This window comes from Periophthalmus magnuspinnatus, chromosome 13 (assembly GCF_009829125.3).
Source record: "Periophthalmus magnuspinnatus isolate fPerMag1 chromosome 13, fPerMag1.2.pri, whole genome shotgun sequence".
NCBI lineage: Eukaryota > Metazoa > Chordata > Actinopteri > Gobiiformes > Gobiidae > Periophthalmus > Periophthalmus magnuspinnatus.
The window spans coordinates 10,252,419-10,272,978 of NC_047138.1; the positions used below are offsets into that span (position 1 = coordinate 10,252,419).

General features: G+C 39.0%; 1 protein-coding gene across 1 annotated transcript in view; it reads left to right on the plus strand.

Moving 5' to 3' along the window:
* The window catches only part of grik4 (glutamate receptor, ionotropic, kainate 4), a 200,799-nt gene that overhangs the window by 65,615 nt on the left and 114,624 nt on the right, over window positions 1–20,560 (plus strand). The window contains exon 3 of the mRNA XM_033977353.2: window positions 7,602–7,735. Within this exon, the coding sequence (XP_033833244.1) occupies window positions 7,654–7,735 (82 nt within the window). The 5' untranslated portion in view covers window positions 7,602–7,653. The remainder of the gene's footprint in view (window positions 1–7,601; window positions 7,736–20,560) is intronic.

Sequence of the window (20,560 nt, forward strand, 5' to 3'; positions counted from 1 at the left end):
CCCCTGGTCCATATTCTCCTGCTGCCATTGAGTAGAATTGAGTGTCATCTGCATAGTTGTGGTAGGACACATTATTGTTGTGTATTAACTGGCCTAACGGCAGCATTTAGAGACAAAGAACTCCCTGTTTTCTTGATAGGACTTGAACCAGTTTACTGCCGTACCAGAAATGCCCACCCAGTCCTCAGTCTCTGTAAGAGATGGACAGTGTCAAAGACAGCACTCAGATCTAACAGGATCAAGACTGAGACTTTGCCTGCATCAGTGTTCAGGCAGTTGTCATTTGTCACCTTGATAAGAGCAGTCTCAGTGCTGTGGTGGAGTCTAAAACCTGACAGGAAGACATCGAAGGAGTTGTTTATTTGAAGAAAGTTAATAAGCTGTTGGTAAACAACTTTTTCAAGGACTTTGCCTAAAAATGGCAGATTTGAGATTGGTCAGTAATTGTTTAATATTGTGGCATCAAGACTGCCTTCTTTAGGAGAGGCTTGATAACCGCAGTTTTCAAAGCTCTTGGGAATGTTCCAGATTGAAGTGACATGTTAACTATGGAAGTGAGCGGTGATAGTGAACTGTTGAGCACAGACTTTAGAAATTTAGTGGGTAACATATCGAGGCAGCATGTAGATGAACTCAGACTGGTGACAATCTCTTGGACAGTTTTGTCAGTAACAGGTGCAAAGTGAATCAGCTCTAAGTGTCTAGGTGGCTGCTGAGGTGTAATTTGCATCGTGGAATTGATGGCATTTTTAAAGCCCTGAACCTTCTCATTAAAGAATACTGCAAACTCATTGCACTTAGATGTGGAAATTAGTTCTAATGGCAGTGGAGCTGAAGGGTTTGTTAATCTGTTTACTGCTGCAAACAGGACATGAGAGGTGTTATTGCAACTTCCAATAATGTCCGAAAAATACCTCTCCCTTGTTCTACAGAAACTGCGGTTGTACATGTGCATCTTTTCTCTGTAAATCTCATAATGAACCTGGAGCTTTGTCTTGCTCCATTCCCATTCGGCCCTCCGGCAATTCCTTTACTCTGCCGTGACCGAGTCATCATTCCTCCACGGTGATTTCTGCTTATCTTTAACCATTTTAACCTTCATCGGGGCAATGGTGTCCAGGACATTCAAAACACTCGGAGTCACAGAGTTCAACAAATCATCAACATTAGAACATGAGGCATTTTCAAAGTGTATTATTTCCATGAACAGTGCATCTGTGTTATCATTTATGTATATTCTTCGAACAACTGCAGAACCAGCTGCTGGTTTGGGAATAACAGACAGGTCAAAAAAGACACAGAAATGATCAGACAACAACAACATCCACCCCATTGACATTTGAAATATTTACTCCTTCTGTAATGAGCAGGTCCAGAGTGTGTCCTCTGTAGTGGGTGGGCTCGCTGATATGTTGAGTCAGACCAAAGGTTTCAAGGACAGAACTGAGCTCTTTAGCACATTAAACACATTATCCAAATGTACATTAAAATCACCTGTAATGACTAAACCATCAAAGTCTGTGCGTACGACTGAAAGCATCTCAGTAAAATCATCAATAAAACTCAGACAGTGCTGGGGAGGATTGAATATGACTAAGTAGAGTATGGAGAGGGATTGTTTTAGCTCTATTTTAAAGGAAACATAGTAAAAAAAATGAGAACACCACAAATGACAACCTGTGAGTAACTAAATTAGCTCTAAAAAACGCACACACACCTCCAACCTTTTGTTTTCTTGTGTTTCAGATTCAAATTTGAAGTTGGGTGGAGTTGATTCCACCAGAATTGCATTACCTGTATTTTTGTCCAGCCATGTCTCGATTAAAAAAATAAAATCAAGATTAAAAGAAGAAAGAAAATCATTAATTAAAACTGACTTGTTACATAAAGATCTGACATTGAGCACAGCAAGTTTCAGATTAGTTCAGATAGTAAGGCGTCGGCCCATGGCTTTTTCAACCCAAGTTATTTTAATGTAACAATACTGTAGACCATAGAGTCCTCTTGTGTGTGTCTTGTCAATGTGGCTGCAAGGCAGTTTCAACACTCAATTAGTTTTGGACAGGCCTCTTATTAATACTTGAAAGTCCCCCTTACTTCCTTGAGGGTGACTTTTGACAGCTGTTATTTATAGCATGGCAAAGTCTTAGGTTATTGTGATGAACAATAATGAAATTTTCAACCAATACCAATAAGTGATAATTTGAAAATGTGTGTTATAGATAACTGATGAAGTGAAGCCGATATTACATTTTAATTGAAGCAGATTTTTGAAATGTAAATCTTTTTTGTTTGTTTTAGTTTGGGCCTAAATGTGACAAAGGCAGACCATGTAATACATATAAATCCTTAAAAATAATGACCTTTACAAATATGAAGTAACAGTGGGTAGTATCCTGCTCATTAAAACATAGCTCAATATAATTTAATTATAGACTCCCTATATCCTGGTAATGTTTCATAAAGGCGTACATTAATAGTTTTTGCCACTCTGTAAATGCTATTTATTATTAACAATAAGCTTCATCTAAGCCATATTGTATCTATGGGTTTCATGCTTTGAACAACACAGAGGGAAAGGCCAAAAAGACCGTGACATGAATATAAAGTTAGAGGAGAGGCAGACACACACAGTCCTGTACACAGTCTATCCGCATTGGGCTGTAACGAATGTCTGCGTGACACGCGTTTTCTTGTCTGCACACAGAGCACATGGTCACATGGTCACAGCAGCAGCTCAAACAGGTAAACTCCTCTGGCTGCACCACACGTCCTCTCTTTTGATTGAGCTAAAATACAACTAGATTCTCGCATAGTCCAAGCCCGTCAGCCCGATAGCATCTATGTGAAGCTACAGCGCTAATGCACACACTGTATTGGCTGCCTATCTGGACTGCCTGAGAAAACATTCGCTCGTTGTGAGTAGAGTTGGGCAATATCCATCTAATGAAGCCAAATCTGCAAAAAATTTTACATTTTGAGCTTTCCTTAAATAGCACATACACTGTGTGTGAAATAGATAAAATACCGCTTATTTATTGAGAGTGAATTTAGTTGATTTAAATACCAAATACATCATTAATTGACCAACAAGCCTCACATCTCTCTCCCTTCCACTCACATGTACATGTCTGCTTTTTTACCATTTTAAACACACAAGTAAATGTGTGAAATTGTGACAGTAAAGAATGTTGAAAGTTTGATTGTGAAAAGTAATGCACAAATATGTATTGAGGAAGCGATTGTTTCTTTCCTCTTTCATGAATGCACATGTATTCATTAAATCAAATACAGCATGGGCACGTATAACAGAGAAATGGAGGTATTGTTTATACGCCCACACATATCTCGGCGTGCGGAAAACATCGCTTCTCTGCTTATTCACGCAGTTTATGAAGTTGGTCCACTCACTTGTTTGTCCAAGGCTCTCCTCCTCTGTCCTTCACGGACATAAAGAAAGTAACATTCCAACAGTACATGCATCCGTGTATCAAGTTCATAAACTCATAAAATCTGTCTACATTTTGAGTCCAGTTCCACACGGTCCGCATCGCTCCATACGTCCTGTATCCAGCTCCACGTGGTCCACATCGCTCCATACGTCCTGTGTCCAGCTCCACGCAGTCCACATCGCTCCATACGTCCTGTGTCCAGCTTCACCTGGTCCACATCGCTCCATACGTCCTGTGTCCAGCTCCACGCGGTCCACATTGCTCCATACGTCCTGTGTCCAGCTTCACCTGGTCCACATTGTTCCATACGTCCTGTGTCCATCTCCATGCGGTCCACATCGCTCCATACGTCCTGTGTCCAGCTCCACCTGGTCCACATCGCTCCATACGTCCTGTGTCCATCTCCACGCGGTCCACATCGCTCTATTTGTCCTCACATTGCTCCAAATACACATGTTAAAATGTGAGATTCTTCTTTCTTTTAGACAGAGCTGTTTGAGCCCCAACAGTTGTTTTGACAGGCAGAAGGAGCTGCGCGCACTATTGGCGTGATGATAAGTTCAGGCACGTTGTGTAACTTTTCTGCAGCAGCGCTTATATGTTTTCAGCTTTTGTGGATTAGTTATGTATTCAAATGAAAAGAAAGCTATTTTAACAGTGAAATAAAGGTTTAATATCTGTCAAATGGCTGAGAATATATATTTAATGGAGTAAATTCTTGGCTACAATGTTAAACATAATTTTTGTGCATTCTAGAGAGGATTTTTTTAAACAGATGTATTGTAAGGTGACACCATCATGCTTTTTCAATACCGCAATATACAATACTGTTGTCATATCATCCAACTCTATTGTTGTGGTGAAAATTTTTAGGCTAAGTGACTTATTAGAGCACAGTAAAAAGAGAGCTGTCATAAACAGTTGAAAATATGGGTGTGGGTGGTATGCTGGTGATCTGTGTCTGGGTTTGCATTGTTAAAACATCCTTATTCACTGGATTTACTGGGATTTATTAACATGTGTCTGCAAATAAGAAATTGATTGTGTCAAACCTGTGAAGTATTCAGTTATGAGATCAGTACCTGTCTTTAGTTAGTTTTCCACTTGCATTTTGCCCTCTAACCAACCTCAATAAGATGAATCCATTCAGGTGTGTTTTCTGTTCAAAAGGAGCTGCCTGTCCCTGGCTGTGTCAGATTTGACAGCACACGGGAGGGAAAAGGTGGAACAGACATGCACTCCAGCACAGCTGTTCAGAGAGGTGCTGAGAGGTACTGGTCAGTCCACTAGTTTGTCGCCCAAACTAAGAAATGTGTTGCTGCACAAAGCTGTCAGCTGGTAGAGAGTTAAAATTCCAGAGAAGTGGACGGATATGGCATTCAAATTGCTCTCAAGATGGCAGGCTGCCATTTCTGCAAACTGGTTGCTGACCACTAGGTCTAGGTGCAGAACTGGCGATACACTCTGAAATCCTATGGTGACTTTGCACTTGTCAAAATCATTTTTAGGGGATGGTTCAAGCGATGGCTCTGGCCTCAACTGCTAAGTTATAGCTGTGTGATTCTGTTAAACAGGCTTGTTTGGCCGCTGTGAATTTTTTAAGTTTGTGGATATCTAATGAGGCAGGACTTTCTTTGACAGCTTGGACTCGACTGTGCACCGCACGGGGAATGGCAACGCTGCCACCAGTAGGAGGACAGTCTGTAACGCCCCTCTGCCCTGCCCTTATCCTCTGGGGGAGGAGCAACCTGCGGCCATTTAGATTTTTGCCTGTGTTATATTATATCATTATGTATGCATTATAGTGAATGGGGTCGAATGGCAAGACAATGTCCGTAATATATCCGTAATATATTATTAACACATATATTAACACATCTGATTGTTTGTCTTTACCAGAGGAAACACTGGACAGTTTTGTCCTGGTTAATGCTGAGAGGCTTGATGAAGTTTTCTCCTCAGTGAGACCCACCACATGTCTTTTTGACCCCATTCCAACACGGTTCTTCAAGTCATTTTATGAATCTTTTAGAGACGAGCTTTTAAACATGATGAACTACTCTCTTCAGACAGGGGTCTTTCCCACTGCCTTTAAAGCTGCAGTGGTGAGGCCCCTGCTGAAGAAGAGCAATTTAGATTTTAATGACTTCAACAATTACAGACCAGTGTCTAACTTACCATTTTTAAGCAAAATTTTAGAAAAACTTGTTTTTACACAGCTTAATTATTTTTTAAACACACAGAACATTCTTGAAGAATGTCAGTCTGGTCTTAGAGTAAACCACAATACAGAGACAGCCTTGACAAAGATTTTAAATGATTTTAGACTAAATTATGATTCTAAACAGGTGACAGTGTTGGTTCTACTGGATCTAAGCGCTGCCTTTGATACAGTAGACCACACTATTCTTTTAAACAGACTCAAACACCTGGTCGGCCTCTCTGGTACTGTACACAAATGGTTTACTTCCTACCTCACAGACAGAACATTTATGGTAAGTTTAGACACCTACTCCTCTCAGGTTCATAAAATCACATGTGGTGTGCCCCAGGGTTCCATTTTAGGTCCTATACTTTTTAACCTGTACATGCTCCCTCTTGGTGATGTCATCAGGAGACATGGAATCAGCTTCCACAGCTATGCAGATGATACACAGCTTTACATCTCCATGTCTCCTGATGACACCAGCCCATTGGATGCTCTTTTTAACTGTATTTTAGACATCAAATCCTGGATGGCAGAAAACTTCCTCCAGCTTAACCAGGACAAAACTGAGGTTTTAATCATCGGTCCTGAGGCCCAGAGAGAGAAACTTTTACCCAAATTACAGTCACAGTCTTTTAATCCATCATCACAAGTAAGAAACCTGGTCGTTATTTTTGACTCTGAGCTGACTTTTATTCCACACATTAAATCACAAAAATTGTTTTTTACCATTTGAAAAACATAGCCAGAGTCTGTCCCATTCTCTCTCGGGCCAACACAGAGACGCTGATGCATGCTTTTATCACCAGTTGTATAGATTACTGTAATGCCCTGCTCTCTGGTCTTCCCAAAAAGGCGATTTCAGGTCTACAATTATTACAAAATTCAGCAGCACGTGTCCTGACTAAGACCAGGGGGCGGGACCACATTACACCGGTTTTAGAATCCCTGCATTGGCTCCCTGTGTGTTTCAGGATCGATTTTAAAGTTCTTTTACTGGTTTTTAAATGTCTTAATGGTCTTGGGCCTTCTTATCTTACAGAACTGCTTTTATCTTATGAACCCTCGCGGCCCCTGCGCTCCTCCGGCAGCAGGCTCCTAGTTATTCCCCAAGTCAGGACACACACGCATGGAGAGGCCTCTTTCCAGTTTTATGGCCCCCGTCTATGGAACAGCCTGCCGGAGGACCTCAGGGCCGCAGAGAACATTCAGGTTTTTAAAAGCAGGCTCAAGACCCATCTTTTTAGCATAGCTTTTGATTAGTATTTATCATTTTAGTTTACTTCTTTATTTATTTAGTCTTAGTTAGGCTGGCTAGTGTGTTTATGTTTTACTTATGTCTTATTTACTTGTTTAGCTTTGATTTATTTTATTTCTTTTAATAATTTTAGATTTGCCAGTGTTTCCTCTGAGGAGCCCTCTGCACCGGGAGCTGTGGTTGGCTGTGGCTCCTGGGCCCTGGCTCGTGGGCCCTGGAGGTTTGGTCCTGACCTCATCTCTTCTCTGGGCCCTGGGCTGGTGTCCTGTGGCTGCGGGTTTGGTGGGTGGGACTGAGTTTAATGCTTTGACTGATTTTAATGCTTTATAAAGCACTTTGTGTTACATTTTTTTTGTATGAAAAGCGCTCTATAAATAAAGTTTGATTTGATTTGATTTAATATGTACAGTCAATGTGCCAAACATTTTGGGTAGTGGGTAAATGCCAGGATGTTTTGAGGGGGTCACAAAAGAAGGGAATATCTGTTCATCATATACTATCTCAAGATCTGAATCCCTAATTGTAAAAATGTTAGATTTTGCCTCCAGCATAGCAAACTAAAGTACAATTTCCCAGAATGAAGCATGACATGCTGTAATTATAGTCTTGTGCCTAGCTAAATATTCTGCCTCTTCTGAGTTGCAAAAGCTGATGGATAAAGCACCATGCCCCTTGTGTGTTGCAGGTGGCTGTGACAGGGGCATCCCCGGGGCAGGACCCATGAGGAGTCATAGAAGATGCTCACAGCCTGGGCGCTTCTGCTCTTCTTAGCCATGTGGGTGAGAAGCACCGCTGCTGGCCCGCTTTCCTTCAGAATCGGTAAGTGCAACACAAACACAAGCACCTGACAGTGTGCTTACTCAGATTTGGTTATTTATTTTTCTGTATAAATACTTCTTGTCAAACTGTATTATTTATGTGTTACTTGCTTATTATATTATATTATATTATATTATATTATATTATATTATATTATATTATATTATATTATATTATATTATATTATATTAATTATATTATATTATATTATATTATATTATATTATATTATATTATATTATATTATATTATATTATATTATATTATATTATATTATATTATATTATATTATAGTATATTATAGTATATTATACTATAGTTGTAATACAGCCACCAAAACCTGAATTTGCTCAAAGCATTAGCTACATTTTACTATCTGGTTGTATTCAGGTTGATTTATCTTATCTGGTGTTTTATATAGTGAAGGTTGTGATTCATACCTTATGTCAGCTGCAGTCACCATGGTGGTGTTAAAGTGGAAGATCAGTGGAGCAGGATTGAACCTGACTAGACTTCCTACTCAGTCCTGTAACCTGTCATAGGCCAACCTTGGGACTTGTTCCACCTTATTGTTATTCTCTTACACTCCACAGGTTTCTGACATCTTGTCACCAGCTCCTTGTCTCACAAAGCTTAGATTGACAGGCCACTACTTTGCACAAACTGTGTTCATATGTCGTGTGTAGACAAAAGACATGTTTGAAATCTTTGGTAAACCTGGTTACACAACAGTGTTGCTGAGAAAAATGCAACACTCATGTCATATTTGATCTGCATTTACGTGTAATGATAAGGTGTGTGGAGACCACTGATGGTTTAAAAAGGTGTTGTACACGCGGTTGTCCAGGAAATGCTCTGTGAGCCCTGGAGTTCCTCTACATAGTTCAGCTAACTAGCAGAAGAAGCTATGCATCCTGTTTAAAAAAAAGTTCCTGATAACTTTTAGATGTTGTGATTTTCTGATGCAATAATAGCAAGGAATTATAATTTTTGCTGTCACTAGATAAACCTGAGGCCTAAAATCATTGCAATCGCGGATCAGCTGCAGTCAGTCTGGGCTGCGCTCTCATCCCAGAAAACTACCTCTTCCAGCAGTCTGTTAAAAAGCCCATAGCTGACCATTGACAATTTTAAATAACTGGATCACATTTCAGTTGTTTTTTTGATTAAGTGCACAGTCTCCAGGCTGCAGTGCACTTTCAATTACAACAAGCCTCAGTCCTGAGGTTTTTCAAAGCAAACTGTTGTCTCTTTACAATGGAGGATTTCTAATGCTCTCTCCTTTTTGGCTCCTTTGGGAACACCACAGTGCATCATTTGCGCCATTATTTAGAGATGTTTCTGGGGTCTGTATCCCTGTCCATTTATCCAGGTTAAGCATTGGTGTAAAGAGAATACTGCTTCCTCCAATAGCTGGATTAAGGCAAAATGAGTACAATTGAAGTTTGTACTTGTTGACCGTCACCACAGTCACAGTCAAGTGATTTGTGCACGTTTTTGTCTGCACTAGTTTACTTTTGGCCTGCCTCTGAGAAACCATTGTAAATGCAGGAATGGTAAAACACACAAAGCTGCGTACTCACAAACAACAGCTCAGAGTTGTTGTCATTTGTGCTCCAGGAGATGGTATTTAACATGGCTCTCCCTGGAGGCCTGCCTGGCTGGCATAATGTCACTGTCTGGCCTTCTCTGACAGCATCACGGCCAAAAACAACCTCTCCCCCAAAACACATCCCCCACCAGGAGCACGCAGCCACAGGCACACAACACAACAACACACTGTGCAGCCAATTTGAGTAGCCTTGGCGGAGCATTTTTACCAGTTTGTACATATCCCTCATCCATTGTTTGTTAGCAGTTAGTAGTCATACACATTTATGCAAGCTATTTTTTTTAATCTTTGCAATATCACCCACCCCTACTTTATATCAATACAGAAATAAAACAATTAAAACATCTTACAAGGCAGTCTTTTTTCTATCCTCAAGGTATTAACTGGTCATATACTATAAACATATCCAGTGTGTTGGTCCCAAGCCTTAGAGCATATTAAGAAGGGCATTTTTTTTTAGCATGTTCTATGTTGAATAAAAAAACAAACAAACACGCCAAATAAAACACCAAATAAAATCTCTGTATTCGCTATGGTTCTGTTGAGGAAATCAGACTTTTCCTCTTGTGTTTGTTTCTGCTTAGACGAAGAATACACTTGAAACAAATATATATATAATCAAATAGAAGAAAATAATACTTATACAAGGAGTCTTTGTTGACATTCCCATGCAGAGACTGATTCAAACTATAGTGGGAGGCTACCCTGGTTTAGACTTAACACCTCTTCGTTGGTGCACGGGCCAGCCAGGCTTCTTGGCACAGTCCAATCAGACTGCAACAGTTTGGGTGTCGTCTGGATAACAGGTCATGACATCATCCTTCTTTGTACTTCTTGCCTTATTTAGTTAGTTTGCTGTTAGATAAATTGAAATATCATGCATTTGTCTTGACAGATATTCATGATCTCAAAACTGTGATCAGGCTTTATCTTCACATGACCATAATTAGGTAATGAACTATAGCAGTGGTTATACAAAATGACTAAGTACAGTTATTTGTCGTAACAATTCCCTCTTTTGACACCTTTTAGGTTTCAGCCAAAAACTGTAATGAGGCACAACGATCAGATATGTGTAAATTTTGCAAATAATACGAGAACTCTTACCTCACCCATGGAGAGCACAGCACCAAAACCTTTCTTCCACTCCTACAGTTATCTTCCCCTACACCACACTTCTACCCTGCTGATCCTTCCTCAGGCTTGAAACTATTGAAGGGGTCATTTTCCTCCTCTGAGTTAGTCATCATCCTCATCCTGTCCCTGCTTTGCCTGCCCGGTGGTGTTGGTGGTGAGATGGGAAGTAGCAGTAGTGTTTCTATAAAGAGAAAGCGTGAGTGCGTAAATTATAAAACAAATATTACATGGGAAAAATGAATAGCACAGCCAAACAGTGACTCTTGCAAAGATCCTTTTAGAAAGTTGATTATCAATAACTGTCCTTAACCAGTTGTGTCAAGTCAAAAAGTCGTTAAGTCTGTTTTGAGTATTCTATCTCTGTGGTTTTGGCAGAAATTGAAGTTAGACTGGTTTGTTTAGACTCAGCATTCGTCAAATCTTTTTCTACTCTCACTTAAGGTGAGCAAACGGAGTCTTCTGGGGCTTTCTAGAGACGAGATTAACTGTCTTGGTTCAATCAGTGATGTGTAATTGGCTAAGTCGTGCAGCAATTTTCAGTCTTCTTGTTGGTGTGAATCACATTGAGTTGATGAATGCCACCACTCCATGACAGGTATTGATTCATAGCAGGTGGTGCATCACGATGTGGGCAGGTTTTTTTTTCAGTACTTTTTGCTATTGCTGCCATGTTTGTTGCTCATCCTCTTTGACCCAGTTCCACTGGATTGAGTTTGGAGTTGTAATACATGAGTACCCTCCTTCATCCCTGCTTTCTCTTTCCTTTTTTTTCTGTAAAAACACTGCATTGGTAATTCTCTGTAATTCCTGGCAGTGCTTGCTTGGTGGCCACAAATGCGTTTTCACCCTCTTGCGTGTAGCCAGGGACATGATTTCTACTGTAGCCAGTCATGCTAAGGAATGTGACCATCTCCTGAACTGTCCTAAGTTTTCCATGTTGTAGGCTTGCCTCTGGGTGTTTGTAAGTTCTGCGCCCTGGGGTGAAATAGTTCTTCCAAGGAAAAGCACATCTTCTGCAGATCTGGAGTTTCTTTTTCTTGACTTTGTGGAATGGAAATCTTGCACCTTACATCACGTGCCATCCTGAGCTTTTGTATTTGCAATGCCATCTTCTTGTTCTGGATGGGGCCTAAACTGTAAGAATGCTCATTGCTCATGCTCATCTTTAAAGGTAAGTTTTAGCAATAAAAAATAAAAATATATATATGTTTAATGCAATACCATGGAACATTTTGGGCAATGCAATAACACACTGGGTTAAGTAATGGTTTAGACCTTATATAAAACATTTGGATTTCCTTTTACCACTACAACAAGACCTGTTGTTGAATCCAAATAAGTTGTTGACATGTTGGCATTCCTGAATTAAAATGTATTGAGCTGGATTTTCCTATCCATGAATTTCTGAATGATGAAAACTAGCACCACTGCCATGCAATTAACTATTTAAAACAAAAGATTTGTGTGAATGGTCCCTTAATATCTAAAATAAATTCACAACTGTTGATCATTTCTATTAGTGTCAATACCCTAAGAACTGAAAAAAGCAGCATTTTAACAAGATTCAATGGCCCACATTTGATTTGAAGGTACACTATGGAATACCAGGGGTTCGTTGTCCATAGTTTTGGGGCTTCAAGATGATCTGGTTTAGCTGATGAATGCAATCAAATTCCTGTTTAGCACTAATGATATGCATGTTGGGCCTTGTTCTGGTGGGCCACTGCTGTTGGATCTGGTCATTCCCTCCTCAGCCCAAGCAGGAATTATTTATTCTTATATGGTTTCTAAATGATTGCCCATTGTCTCCTTGTCTTCCACGCCCAAGTCTTGGGTTCATTCTGCTCTTTTCATGATTATCTCTGTATCTGTGTCATAGTCTAATGTCCAGTTCTTGGTAAAAGAGGATAAGGTGATGTGGATGGTGGATAAAATTAAGCAGCATCCAGCATCAGCTGTGGATAATGGAGATTTTCCTCCTCTTCTTCCTGGTTCGTTTGTGTTTGCATATTGCAAATGCTGGCAAATTTTTGTTTGAGCAATTCTTTAATCTGGTGAGCTAGTGGCGCGCCAGCAGCTGCATACTGTGTTGGCTTGTTGCATTTAGGAGGAATCAGAGAAGATGTTTGTGATGTTCCTGTTAAGCTGGTTTTGTTGATGTGCTTTCTATTGTCTATTACTGTGTCAACTACTGTTTGTAACAGTCCATCTTGTTATTTTTAAAATTTCTTTTATAGCCTGGATTGCTTGAGTTTGGCTCTTGATTGCCATAGTGAGCTGGTCAGTAGTCTCTGCTTGTTTTATCTGTAGTTACAGTTCCTCCAGAGCAGAATAAGTTGTCAAGTTAAATTAATTTGCAGTGTTGGCACCTGTATCATTGGCTGAGCGCTGGGTGGTGTTGTGGCTTTGGTGAGGAAAGGATTGGTGGCCACATATGATAGAGGTGAAGTCTGAAGCGCCTGTGGTTCTTGGGTGAGATACAGTGGTGTAAGCACTGGGGTGGGTATCATGATGTTATCATGTCCTTGATAGAGGTAACAATAGTACAGGGTGCAAGGCCTTCCTCTTCAGTTTTCTTCACATGCCCTCTGGAAAACCTTGGTTTGCCTTTAACCTCTCATTCTAATCTTGCAGTTTGATGTGTGCTTTTGTAGAAGGACTTAATTTCTCTCAATTGTGAATTAGTTGGCAGAGGACTGAGTTCACTTGTGTCTATCCATCCTGGGATTGTGATGCTTTACAAAACAAGAAAGTTGTTTCAATGATGGCTTTGCTGAATTTCCTTCTTCTGCTGCTGTATCTTTAATCTTCTGCTCACGGCAGGTGAGGGGTTGGCCCAGGTTTTCTAAGGGTGGCTGTAGTTAACACAGCATTAGAATTTCTTGGGTCAGCCATGGTGTCTATTTGTGGTGTGTGTATTAGTGGTCTACTTCAGCTATTGATTAATTTATGTGGTCTCAAAGAAATGATTGGCTTATTTATTGTATATGCTGTCTTGCACTGATGAGAATGTTACTAGACACTTGAAAACAGAAGCTTCATGTTCAGTTGAATTCAGTTTGTATTGACTCTGGTTGCTTAGTCTTAATTGCAATTCTTAGTTGTCTTTTTTTACAGATTATCTCGAAATTTGTTAAAGCTGTTGAAATTAAATCTTTGGCTTCATGACTCATGTTTTCAATTCCCCATTTCTCTGGATAAACGATGTTTCAGGACCTTCATACAGACAGATAACAGATGTTATTGTTATTGTTGAAATTTTGCCACTGTGACTGGAGCTGAATGTGAGAATGGGAAATCCATGATATAGATTGCAAAATGATGTCATGTTTCACTTTTAGGCATCATTTTAGGCATTGTCTTACCGGTGACTGAACTACACCTGTACTACACTGTACTGTTAAACTTGTCCCTGACTCAAAAATAGTTAGACAAATACATAAAAAGTAAGCAGACTTTTCCTTTTGTCTTAGACAGAGTGTTCCAAATATCCTTTAAGCGTACCACACACTAGTTGTACCAAACACCTTAACTTTAACTTGTACAAATATTTCTTTAAATGTATCCCATAGCCTATTAACGTTTACTCATTAATTGTATCTTCTCCCACTCACAGATATATAGTTAAAGGAACTGTATTTTAAACTCCATAACACTAACACATTTGACCTGTCTCAGTGTCCCCAGATACAAGATAAACATGTTCAAATCAAACAGCACTTTTACTGATGATTGTAATTCTTAGTTACAAAAACATTAGAGATGATGTTCCATTCATTTATGTTATAAATTGTTGTTTTGGTTATCCAATCAGAAATCAGAATGAGCCTCTCATTTGGGTTGCCAGTTTCAGTGCTGAAATTCAGTTGATTTAAAACTAAAGACTCTCTGGTCTGAATCTTCAACTGCCTAAACCCCAGCAGTCAATCATTTAAGTGCGTATGACACTTTTTATGATTAAATTTTGTCTTCATTTGGTGAGATAATACCTGTTATAAGGATAAATTATAGTTTTATCTTAAGAAAATATGTTGAAAATTACTGTCTAGAGAATTTGAACCAATTGATGACATCATGAATTCCATCTGGGCACAGTTTGTTTGTTTGTTCCGATACTTTAAGCATTATTTCAACAAAACTAAATATTTTCATTTTAATTGTCAAATAAGAATTTCTGTGTACATTACATTAGAGGAAAGTTTTAACAAAATCTTAAATATAATTAAAACTGCAAGCAGGCTCTCAACCCTGGCTTCACATGCAATTCAATACTTCTGGTGTTAACTTAGCAGGGGGCGCTGCAAAGCCATTTTTAAAGATATAATTCTAATGCTCACATTTTATCCTGGTTATCAAAATACACAAACACTATATTTGGTTCATCTGTCTCCGAAGGTTTTTGCAAACGTTACAGGGATTTTTATACTTTCAAAATGGCTGCTTTGTTAAGCGCTGACCACACACATGACCACACCCTGAGACGTATGTATATTTTTTTTAAACAACTTAAGATATTTCCTGATGATGCTGCCTCAGTTTGGAGTCCATCAGATAAAAACCCTAGGACAAGTTAATTAAAGTATGAAGTCTAGAAGTTTGACCCAAGGAAGTCAGTTAAAGTACGAGGTCTAGATTTTGGACATCTGTATTTTGATTTTAAACGGGCCGCCTTCATGTTGGAGATATAGCGTGGCCCCCAGAGATTTTTTGCCAACGTCCTGTGTATTTTAGGGTGGGGCCATAATATACTTTTTTTGTTTATCTCAGGATGCTCTATGTGCATGCCAAGTTTTGCCCACAATGAAAAAATAGGCCACGCCCCCTCCTACATCCTACAGATTCTTAGAGATTGACTCAGGTTTAATTTACATTCAAAATGGCTGCCTTCACAACAGCGATGGTCTGGTCCCTTTTTGGACTTTTTTTTTCGTAGGGTCATATAAATTGTGTGTGTACCAAATTTCATTAGTCTATGACAAACTAAATTTGTCTGTCCCATTATGACTTCACAGGAGGGGGTTGGGAAGCTGTACTTAAAGATAGAGGTTTAATTCACATGTCATTATGTCCAGATCATTAAAATACATAAATGCTACAGGGGGTTTGTCTGAATCTGACAAATTTTGCAAACGTTACAAAGATTGTTATACTTTGAAAATGGCAGATATGACCACACCCTGAGACTTACGTAAATTATTTTAACAACTTTTGATTCTGGATATGCCCTGATGATGCTGCCTGAGCTTGGAGTCCATCAGATCAAAACCCTAGGACAAGTTCATTAAAGTATGAAGTCTAGAAGTTTGACCCAATATAGTCGACATCCGATGTGGTTAAGGGTGGGGCCATACTATACTTTTTTTGTCTATTTCGGGATGGCCTATGTACTTGCCAAGTTTTATGTGCCCACATGAAAAAATAGGCTCTGCCCTCTCCTATCTCATAATATCGTAACTTAAATTTGAGTCAGTCTCTAATTATGTGTTTTTGAGCATTTTTTTTTTTTTTTCTCATGAGTGATTTACTTGGCTGAAATAAAAAATGATAATAATAATCTTTTTTTCTTCAATTTTTTATAGTCAAACGATAAAAGTTAGTTAGTTCTCCGTTATGAAGAGCCTCTCTGTAAATTCTTTCACAAGTTCACAACGAATAGATTGGCTTTTATGAATTTTTTAAAACTAAACTTAAAGGGGGTGCTATAGAGCCATCTTAAAAGTTAGAGCTCTAATGTCATTACGTCCAGCTCAGAAATGTGCACACACGCTTCATGGGGTCCACTGAAATCCAACAATGTTTGTGAAACATATTTTTTTGCTTTTGACATTTTGTTAAAAAATCACCATGACCATGCCCAACATTTTATTTAAAATGTAACTGATAACCTTTTATTGCACGTGGGTTTTGTGTCTTTTGGCCAAGTTTGAAGTGTTTTTAATGAAAAATGTTAGAGAAGATGTCTACAGATTATGATAAGTGATTTTGTCAATCCAGAGTTTGATCCAATATGGCCGACTTCCTACAGGGTTTAGGGCAGGGCCATAATATATATATTTTTTACATGTCCTGATGTGACCTATCTTTCATTCTAAGTTGTCTACCATGACATTTTTCTGGGCAATTACAGGGGCAATGTAAATCAATTTTTGAGTTGGCGCAACTGAGGTGCCTTTCAATATTTTCTTTGGGGTTAAAATTACAGCTCACTCTAATTTTTGATACCTCTTAATTGTCTATACATTATTGTTTACAGCTCACCTTTTGCGATTTTCTTCAAAATTGTAAAAATACAATAGGGCTCTCGTGCATTCATGCTTGGGTCCAAATAATGGAGTCCCCCATGGCTCTATTAAAATAGGGTAGGATAGGGTATTGCTATCTTAGAGCTGTCTTGAGTTGGATTAGTGGCCTCTCATTAGTATTACAATGAAAAAAACCCTCCTTCCCAGAAAGTATTTTTCTCATAGAGCACAATATAATCACAAACTGCTCGTGTTTGGCTAACAGTGCACCCACAGCTTTCACAAAGGCCAAATTTTGTGACGATTTTTTACCTATTTTCAGATCATAAACTTTTTCACAGTTTAAATCAATCTGTTATCATAAAAATGTGCTTTTTAACCGTGAATGAGCTGCAGGTTTAAAACATGGTTCCCTGGTCGATGGGCAGGGCAAACTTTTATGTTTGTGTTTATTTGTAATAAAGCCTTTGATGTGACTGTGTGGTGCTGCATGGAGCAGCCCTTCCTTCTCTGTCCCACGTGTCTCGGTCAAATCTACTGATTGGCTCATGTTCAGAAAAATTCCTATGCAGTCCTTTATAAATGAGGCCCCTGGTCAGATTGCTGATGAACACTGCCTTATATCTATCAGAAGGAACGAGGTAACTACACTGAAACTAACATACCTGTTTGTGTAGTCCCTCAGTCGTCCAGGTATGATTCATAGTAAAAGTAAAAATCAAATCTGTCAACGGGACAAAAAGTTGTTGGAGTTTTGCTGGTCATCCAAGCCGTTTCTTCAGGTCTGAACTATATACATATAAACATCCCCTGTCCTTAGACCCTCCTTATCGACAAGGAAAAACAGAGAAGAGAAATGTCGAGGAGGACCACAGTGAAGGAGAGATCCACTCCCATGGATGGACAGGCTGCAGATGTGTCCTAACGGGCATCCATTTATTTTATTTTTATTTATTGGTTTATTTGACAGGGACAGTGTACATTAATAGCATTGCTGCAAATGCACCAGAATTAACCAAAAGGCTATTTTTCATCTTTTGTCCCTGGACAGATGGCAAACCTGTCTCCCTAAAAACATTTACAGATTAAGTTCAAGTCTGTAGGACTCGAGCCCACTCAGAACTAAGGAACAGAGAGGGGCTTAGCCAGAATTGGGTAGGGTTCACCCAGCCAGGTATTGCTACATTAATACTATAGCAGGAATCCACATGTGCATAATGAGATTTGTCCTAGTGTAGTTTGGTTCCTAAAATGATCATGTTCCATGAGCAGATGAGTACATAATGTCTAACATAAATCCTACACATGCAGCTCCAGTTACACACAACACTTTTGCAGGACTCAGTGAAAAACATACTCCATACATACTTCGGCATTACATCCAATACCAAGACTGCTACTACTTCCAAAACCAATACCATTACTAATATTTACCGCTAATTCCAATGCCAAGACAAATGCCAAGTCTACTAATACTACGACGATCCAATTTTTGATTCCCAGTATGTTCTGGGAAGGTTATTTTTAGGTTAGCAGAGCGCTCCCTAAAGGTTTCCTTTGGATGTTTTAAGGTTCATTTGGAAAGTTTTATGATGGTGATGCAATTTTATTTTTGGTTACTCCAAACGTCCCCTTAAGGTTCATGTACATGTATTTTATGTTATATTTTACTATATTGTACTGGTACAGTATAGTGCAATAATAGCACTAGTGTAATTGGAAGTAATGGTGTTTACCGTCTGTATTATTGGAGAATTCTGATACAGGTACAGTATTATTGGAAGTATGTATCACCAAGCCATCTGTTGCTTACGACCCTCTGGTAGAACAGGATGTATGGAATGTTCTATCTGACAGACCTGTCGCCCAGTGCACCTCCGCACGTGGTCGTCATTATAGCACAGCCACCCATCAGTTGGCTCATGGGGACAGTTGGCTGGGTCTCGCCCATCGAAGATGTAATGTCCTATAGGAGAACACACATAGTAATGATGTAGTTAAAGTTTCATTAAGATTTTTTACTAGTGTTTAGTAATAAATAATTTTCTGTATGAAGCACAAATGACAGGTCACTAAGAAAGTTCAACGGTTCCATCACTATAACTTTGGACAGTTGACTTTACGTTTTGTGATGATGCCATAAGGTCTCTGTTCAAATGCACAGGATCATTGACCTTTTGCAGCTGGAATGTGGGCGTGCACCTGAACCTCTTCAGGTAGAGATTCAGAACACTGCATAAGGACAAAATATAAACAATGGTTAATAAGGAGAAGGCAGTATATGAAGTATATGAAGTACCTGAAGTCTTTATAAGGTGCATAATAATTAAGAGCATTGTGTTCACGGTGAGCTCATACCTCTGGCAGGTCCTGGTCAAGTCCATGTTGAACACCATCAGATCCTGCACTGGGCACATGTAGGTAATCCTTCCAGACTGGGAGCAATGCTCTGCATTGTTGATGTCAAGCTTTGAATTTGTCCCAACAACATGGTGAGAAAGTCATCAGTGTCCTAAAACACACACACAGTAAATTTAGTTTATCACAAAATTAAGAATATTTTGTTCATCTTCAAGGGAAATGACTTAGATCCAATAAATATCAATTATGAAATGATTGCACCAGTTGGTCTTATTGGCCGTATTATGTTATGACTAAATTTAGATTAATGCATGACCAAATGGTGGCATACAACATATTTTACTTACAATCCTATCTCTTTGCAGTATCATTGCAGAGTCAGAGCTTTGCCTTTTCTCAAATGTATCATTTTAAATATAAATATTGCATTTAAAATCATTATTATTTTTATTTTGAGCACAAGAATCTTGATTTTTGCCAGAATGGAGCATCCCCATGTCATGGCTAAAGCTACTCACTTTCTTTTGTGACCCTGTAAATTCTGGTGACACCAGGCTCATCCTCTGGTCTTTCTCAGCAGAGTATCTGGACTCTCCGATGGCATGAAGATGTCTGTCGAAGAGACATGGGTTCATCGATTTCAGCATTTCACTCTACATGGTGGTTTACATGACATTTTTCTGTAATCAGCCATCAGTAATGATCTTCATATAATGACCACTGATGGTTGATTTAAAAGTGTTATGTTACGGGACTGTTGTACTTACTTTCCAGAACCTGAGAGGACTACAAGTCTCTTTTTTTGATAGAGGTTGGTCCTTTTTCTGTGGAGGAAAACACAAGAGTCAATCATCAGATACTATTTTAAACAAATACTGCAGTTTAACTGTTAAAGTGATCATAGAGTGTGTGACATACTGAAGGAAATCCTAGGATGCACCTCAACATGCGGTGGTTTTGGAGGGCTCAAAACTGAAAATAATAATCATAAATTAGGTTTATCAATTTCCAAGATGTAATACAATTTAATCAAAAGCTGATGTTAAAATTCTATTGGTCACTGTTGGGCAGACACTTGGTTTTCATCATTGAAACTCAACATAGTCTACTGCAGTACAGCATCTTAGCTTCATGCTGAAATATATTTCATATTTTTATGTAAAAAAAACATGTCCAATGACATATTACACTGCCACACATATTGTTGTGTGTACTGCAGTACACATGTGAAGCTTAAGAGATTGTTGAGTTACAAACACATGTGTTTTCATCACCGTACCGTTGGCGCACATGGTCTGCTGTCTCCTCTAACATCTTCCCTCTGGAGTGTTAATGCATCCTCCTAAAACAGAAAGTAACTTTGTGAATATGTAGCAAAATGTTGGTAACTACTTCAATCAAAAGTTTACTGACACAAGACAAATTACCCCTGACTCAAACCTCTCACTAACTAAACATAATTAATGTGAACCTA